The sequence below is a fragment of the Sodiomyces alkalinus genome (assembly GCF_003711515.1).
Source record: "Sodiomyces alkalinus F11 unplaced genomic scaffold SODALscaffold_5, whole genome shotgun sequence".
Taxonomy (NCBI): Eukaryota; Fungi; Ascomycota; class Sordariomycetes; order Glomerellales; family Plectosphaerellaceae; genus Sodiomyces; species Sodiomyces alkalinus.
Genome location: NW_021167083.1, coordinates 117,266 through 124,155, shown reverse-complemented (window position 1 = coordinate 124,155; position 6,890 = coordinate 117,266). Strand labels below are relative to the sequence as shown.

Below are 6,890 nucleotides of genomic sequence, written 5' to 3'. Positions count from 1 at the left end.
TGGCTGCCTATCGCCAGCATCGAAACGACCAGTACCACGAGACATGCACCCGAAATAGAAGTGTCAAAGAGCCGGATCGTCTTATATGAATGCGCCGAGTGCACAGAAGTCTTCCTCTATAGTGACCGAAAAAGAAGAGGATGGCGGGTTGAGACTCGGTGGGAGGGGGGAACCTTTGCGGCGGGAGGGAGATAAAATGAAGAGAAAGCTGGACGTCGGATATGTCGGACCACGTGTATGGGTCGACACACCATTTTTCCTCTTTATTATTAGTCGGTTGATCCCGTTGATGGTTCCAAGTCGGCGGGAATGTCCCCGGGCGCCAAGGTTGACCCTAATTGTCTTCAGCCTGTATTATTCGTACGTCCGTTGTAATCTTTTCTACCTTATTATGAACATGACGCGGCTGGCGGTGTACTTGTCATTAGTGAGATGGCAGATATACCCTATGACCGACAACACTCCGTACTCCGCGTGTCTTGGCCAGCAGCTGAAATAAGCTTAAGCGTGGGATTTCTCGTACCGTTGCGTACCTTATAATGTAGAGCTTCTTTGTGAAGGATCCTTGCCCCTTGACTGTTGGGGTCACAGGATCTGGTGCCTAGTGGTTCTCGACCGCTTGGCATCTTGGTATCGGGGTCTAGCGCCGCAAAAGCTGCGGTTCTTATCTGACAATGGCAATGACTGGCGGAGAAGCGAGAGAACGAGCCGGAGGGACAGTGGCCAAATACCTACCTTAGGTAATTACTTAGGTTAGTGGCGCTTCAATATGCTTGTTCCCTGTGGCTTGTCCAGGTCAAACGGTCATCGAAAACAAGGTACCTTAGTTACAAGGCGGGGTTGAGTCAGGCGTGGCAGCTAAGGTACCTAAGGTACCGGGGGACCTAGAGACCGCGTCATTACTCCGCCCTATACTCTACGTGTACAATTACCTAAAACCACTCTCAATATTCCTAGTAACGTACCTATGGTTCCAACTTTTTCGCAGAGGACCTGAAGTTACTCCGTATTACGAAATATATGTAATTACCTGACTGAGACTAAAAACGTCGGGGCGTCTGAGGCGGGAGACAGCAAGTGTAAAAACGCGTGTTCAGGTCTCGGACAAGTTCGGAAATACCCGTCATGGACGTACTTCGTACTTCGTCGTAAGCTGCACAGGGCAACCCACCTTTAGTTTCAGGTACATATATGTAGAAACGGACGTACTTGGGAACAACCCGTCTTGTTCACTTCGTAAGGCAAGGTACCCACCTGGTAAGGTAGTGTGTAATCCGTGCTTCATACGATTGTCCGGATGTCCAAAGAGTCCGAACTCCGAGTTTACTAACTACTCTTCCACATCGAACAAGTTCGAATACAACCAGCCAAGCGCCTAGAAAGCATCGGTGTGCCCGGACAAAGCAGACAAGGCCTTGTCAAGAGTGTTGGGACTAATACGAAAACCACGGGAGAAGGACATGGACGTTTTAGTAGATAGGCATATCTATCCTTTTTGTCACTTATTTGCTTCAGAGTGGTCGACGGCGAATCCTGGATCTGTGTGAAGCGATTCCATCTACGTTTATCAGTTCTCAGTTAGCAACACCCCAACAAGTGCGTCACACTACCCCCTCCCGGGGCGGCGTCTAATCAACTTTGTAAACCAAAGCGGTTTGTGTCATACAAACTCCCGTCCATTCGATGCGTTTTAGCGAGTGTCAGTTCTCATTCAGGCAAAGTAGAGTTAGACAAGCCTCAACTGAATAGAGAGATCGAAGAGACCGTTAAAGGGCCATAGTTAGTATACAGAGATGTTGATAAATACAGGTATGAATTCTAGATGCAGTTAGATCATTTCTCCCTACATCGTACACGATGTGAACGGAATTCCGGTGGGATGGCGAAGCACGCAGCCAAAAAGCCCCTTCCGCCAATCGTCCCTTGATCCCCCCAGATACGACCAGGGAGTGACACGGGAGAAGAGGTTTCAGTATGCAATTCCCTGTCATCGCAGGTCAAGTCCCGGATGATTTTCTTCAGAAGGCTGGCCACTCCCGGCATCTTACTGGGCGTAGGCGCTTCTAGATCCTGGGCATGTTTGCCCTGCAAGATCCCTGGACCCTCGGGGTGTTCCTTTTCGCTTGCTTCGCACCTGCATTTACCGGGACGTCTCACAATGGGATGTGTCTGTCACAGGGGCAGTTCGTTGCACGAAATGGTATCGCCAGTCCGGGTGCGTGGCTAAATCTGTCAGATGCAAGCCAACGGTACAGAGACGTCCGCTATTCCCGGCGGAGGAGGGAGTTATGAACTTCCTCGGTGAAGGATAACCGATTGTGGAGAAGAAACACACGTGGTGGTACTATGGCGGTTCGAGTCCCCGGTTGTTGGATTGGGGGTGTAGATCGCTTTTCAGGGTATGCGGTGTGAACGTTTCGTAGGGGAAGCGGCTCCCCATATTCCGAGACGGGTAAAACTAGCCGACCACGGCATGCTTGAAACAAGCATGACGGTTCGACGGGTAAAGCTGTTGTACTCCGGCTGCACTGGTTTGGCCTGGTTGAGCCTGGACTCAACTGATCTAGTAAGGTGTGTGTGGGCTGCCAAGTTTAGCAGTCACAGCGACCGAACCAGCGTGGGAAGGCGACCACGTCCCTGACGTTCTGAACGCCCGCGAGGTAGCTGAGCAGCCGGTCAAAGCCGAGGCCGAAACCGCCGTGCGGGCAAGAGCCCCATCTCCGGAGGTCGACATACCAGTCCAGGTTGCTCCGGCTGTTGTTGCCGGACGTCATCCCACGTGTGGCCATGGCTTCCTGGAGATGGGCCAGGCGATGCTCGCGCATCGAGCCGCCCGCAATTTCGCAGAGGTCGGGGACGAGCAGGTCGAAACAATCGACGGTGGTACCGAGCTGCCTGGTCCCGCTGGGGCAATCATCCCCCGAACCGGCGGTCTGAGGAGCGGTCGACGTCGACGACGACGACGGCAATGGCGACGTCGCCGTCGTCCTCATGTAGAATGCCTTCATGTCCCGGGGGTAGTGTGTCACGAATACGGGCCTGTAGATGCCCTGTTCGCCCGTTGCGCCCACTGTTTTGGCCAGGAACTTCTCGTGCTCGGAGTGCAGCCCTCCGTCCCACGTCGGCTTGTGCTCGAAGCGATGGGCCTCGGTTTGTAGGAGGTCGATCGCGTCGGTGTAGGTAATCCGGGGCCACTTCGAAGCCGGTGTCTGCATCATCCCGGCCCAACGACGGTCGACCTCGTCTACGGAAACGAGGTCGTCTTCTGCGGTACGTGACTTCCCGCGGTTATGTCGCTCACGTAGCTCCACGGCCGGTCTGGACGTATACAGGTTCGTGGCCAGGTGCCGTAGCATATCCTCCACGAGATCAAGGACGTCATCCATTTGTTCGACGAACGGCATTTCGGCTTCGAGCATGTAAAACTCGCTCATGTGTCTCGAGGTGTCGCTCTTCTCGGCGCGGAAGGTCGGGGAAAGCGTCCACACGTTGCCCAGGGACTGCGCCAGCGCTTCGAGGTGCAGCTGGGTAGAGACAGTGAGGTATTTGGGCCCACGGAAGAAGGTGTCCTCCGCCTTGTTCTTTGGAGCGGTCTCGGCCGAGCCAGCGGATACGGTAAATACTTCGCCCGCCCCTTCGCAGTCGGAAGATGTGATGATGGGCGGGTGGGTCTGGGTAAAGTTGCGGGACGCAAAGAACTGCGTCAAGGTCGCTACTGCATCTGAGCGTAGGCGAAGAATGGCGGTGTTCAAGGGCGTCCTCGAGCGCAGGTGTGGAATTGACCGTAGGTAGTCGGGTGTTTGGTATTTCTTTTGGATGGGATACGTCTGCATGGAGTTTCGTGGTCAGTTCAAGGAGCATCCCGATGTGGTTTTTTTACGGAGAAAACAGAATACATACTGATGCATCGGAGGGACCTAGAATATCCACATCGCTGACCTTCAGCTCGTGGCTCTGGTCGGCGTGGCTCGAAGGTACCCACGATCCTCGAAGCCGGATGGCAGCACCGACTCTCAACCCGGACCTGGGGACCGCATCAGTACTCGTAGAGGATGGAGGCAAAATCTCAGGCTGTAATATTCACCCTCCTGCCATCTGTTTCGGGACCAGAGCCTGGAGAGGCTTACGAGTTGATCCATCTCCGACATGGACGAAGATGTCCGATTTCATCGTCCTCACGGACCGAACATAGCCATTGACGACAACATCAGCGGCCTCCGTGCTGGGTCGCCAATCTAAGTATTCGGCGACGGTCCTCTGCGACTTTGAGGATTGGTATCTCTTGGCTTGGGAAACCGGGGACGGCAACGGAAACGGAAACGGTCGGCTAGGTCGTGATCGCAGGGCACTCGGCCAGAATTTCCGTAGGGTCGTCATGGCGGGCTAGCATGTGTGGGACGGTAAAACAACGGCCGAGCTATCGAACACATGGATACTTGTGGCTGGCAGTGAATACGATCATGGCCCATTAATGCGAGAAGCGAGGGGGCGGCGATATGGAAGGTCAAGATGGTTGGCGTGGGAAAAAGCGATGAAGCTTCGTCAAACCGCGAGGGTACGTACCGTTCTCACTCTATTCCCAGTATGGAATAGTTCAGGAGAGCTCGGACAAATATCTCGGTGAGCATGGTCTGTGCCGGTGTATCTCGTACGGGGTACCTTAGGTACCTGGGACAGCTCTGTGCTGGGAACGTAATTCTCTAATTTTCCCTCCGTAGTATTCACCAACACCGACACAACACCGACACAACACCATGGGAGTTGACATTGGACCAGAATTCGCAATGGGATTGTTTCTCGGCCAGTGCTCGTGATCGTACATGTTCGTACGGGCTTTGGCCTTTACTGTGGGCATCGGCTTTTGAGCCAGGCCGTCAGACAGCTCCTCGGACGGAACTCTTGCCGCAGCTCTCTGTGGTTTCAGACTCATGCCAGACATCTACCCGATCACTTGCGGCAAGGAAAAAGAAACTAGAGGGAGGGTTCTCTCCTGGACTAGCTACTCTGCTTGGGACTTGGGACGGGACTTGGGTCCTCTGTCCACGTCGCCCACGCATACGCATATCATATGCGAATCATCCTGGGCCGAGAATCGGAGAATCTTCGCTAGGAATCGATGTTCGTGTCCCAACGGAACGGAACGTTTTCTGACTGCTTCCGCATTCCTGTCTGGGGAGCGTTGTGGGTTCTTGCCGGCTATCAGACCGGCTTTGCTACCCGCTGATGCTGCTGCCCCGTCATCACGTACTCACTCACCTCCAGGATCCTGCACAACACGGAACCCGGGACAACGAGTCTTAGGTATGCAAGCCTCCGAGAGATATCCTCAGTCACTGTTCCCCTTGCTTCCCGGGGGTCTTGCATCCTCCCCTTTTTCGGAACAACAATAAAAAAGAATAATCTACTCTGAGAGCGTTCTCGCCCTACTCTTTACCAATGTCTTCTTCCCCGGGAGGCACTCCTGCGAGTCTCAAACTATCGAAATCTACTGGATCTGGTATGACCGCGGCATATTGCAGGCCCATCGAGATCAAAGTTCCCGAGATCACGGACAGTCTCGTGATACGAGACAGCGGTTTCTGCACGTTTCTGCAGGCAAGACATGCACGATCATCATGATACACCACAGTGACCACACATTGGCAAATCTATGAATCAAACCTCTACACTGTCTTCTATTCCCAGCGGCTACGGGAGTCGCCGACGTGAGTGGGTGAGATTCGGCGAGTATTAGTTCTTGGTTACACGCCATTTCTCACCGTTTCCTATCCCCCTTTTCACTCGCTTTGCTAAGGTTACAGAGTCGCCCCCTCTGGGGGCTCTTGGGGTTTTGGTTGCTTTTCTCTTGGTCTGTCTTCAGGGCCCCATCAGGTCGAAAAGAGGGTGATGGAGCACAGTTATGTGCTATGGGCTCCAGAGCTGTAAGGTAGTACAGAACGCGAAGTCCATGGGATATTTAAACTTCCCTCCCCCCTCAACAAGGATCCCTACATGATCAGGATACCTATCTTGGCCTCCGTCGTCATCTATTTGCCTTCTATCTCCCTCTCATTGATCCTCCAAGTCCCTAACGATTCCCTCTTGTTCACTGCAGCTCAGCCCTCGCCCCTTCCCCCCGGGGCTTTGTCCTAGTTCACCCCCATCTCCCCATCTCCCCATCATCTTCTCATAGTTCTACAGCAGTACAGCTCGGCCAGGCATCGTCATGCCCTCGTCGAAGCCTCTCAAAGTCAAACCCTCCGAGGTGGCGGCCGACACCAAAAGAAAGCTCATCCCAGAAGTCAACAACCGATACCGTAATAGATGGCCACCTTACTCGTTCCTCTTCGCCCAGCCGCTCAACGACGTCCCGCTTCCTCGCGGCCCACACATCCATCCCGAGCTTCCCAAGTTTTGTACGTCATTGCTTGTTGTTGGTTCTGGGCTTCCGTGGCTGCGGTATACCTAACGGATGCTGACCTGACTCTGGACCGGCAGACGTATACCTCGGTGATCCCGTGAACATTGCCATCAGTTGGGCGGAGAGCTTGGGCACACCCGTGCCGTTCATCTGTGCAGCGAATGAAAAACGCCCGGGTGGCGACTGGGAAACGGGAGTTGTTGGTTACGAGGTAAGTCTGCTTGAGCAGTCACCGTCGCCGTCACCGTCGCCGTCACCGTCACCGTCACTGTCACCGTCACCGCCTACGGCTCAAGTGTTTGCTTTGAAGCAACCGGCAACACAAGACTAACGATGCATGCTCCGGAATCGTATAGGAGAGATTGTGTCGCAGGAGTAATTTGTCCGCGACGTTGAGCAACCCCGACCCGAGCTCCTATCACCAGTCCAACTACCCCATTCCCATCGAAGGCGCGATTTACTCTCCCCATGTTGGTGAGTCTGCCCCCCA

At 54.0% G+C, this 6,890-nt stretch overlaps 3 protein-coding genes across 3 annotated transcripts in view; 2 read left to right on the top strand and 1 right to left on the bottom strand.

Annotated features, from left to right (window-relative positions):
* Nucleotides 1–2,291: 2,291 nt before the first annotated feature.
* Nucleotides 2,292–4,514, bottom strand: SODALDRAFT_161029 (asparaginyl-tRNA synthetase). Its single transcript, XM_028606936.1, has 3 exons — nt 4,085–4,514; nt 3,901–4,024; nt 2,292–3,827 (listed from the first exon to the last, which is right to left on the bottom strand). The coding sequence occupies exons 1-3, from the start codon at nt 4,375–4,377 to the stop codon at nt 2,592–2,594; spliced, it is 1,653 nt and encodes a 550-aa protein (XP_028466181.1). The 5' UTR covers nt 4,378–4,514; the 3' UTR covers nt 2,292–2,591.
* Nucleotides 4,515–4,736: 222 nt separating this feature from the next.
* Nucleotides 4,737–5,468, top strand: SODALDRAFT_160999 (hypothetical protein). The gene has a single exon (XM_028606934.1). The coding sequence runs from the start codon at nt 4,929–4,931 to the stop codon at nt 5,388–5,390; it is 462 nt and encodes a 153-aa protein (XP_028466180.1). The 5' UTR covers nt 4,737–4,928; the 3' UTR covers nt 5,391–5,468.
* Nucleotides 5,469–5,979: 511 nt separating this feature from the next.
* Nucleotides 5,980–6,890, top strand: part of SODALDRAFT_161001 (hypothetical protein) — a 1,938-nt gene continuing 1,027 nt past the window's right edge. Inside the window, exons 1-3 of the mRNA XM_028606935.1 lie at nt 5,980–6,395; nt 6,478–6,611; nt 6,757–6,874. Of these exons, the coding sequence (XP_028466179.1) occupies nt 6,206–6,395; nt 6,478–6,611; nt 6,757–6,874 (442 nt within the window). The 5' untranslated portion in view covers nt 5,980–6,205. The remainder of the gene's footprint in view (nt 6,396–6,477; nt 6,612–6,756; nt 6,875–6,890) is intronic.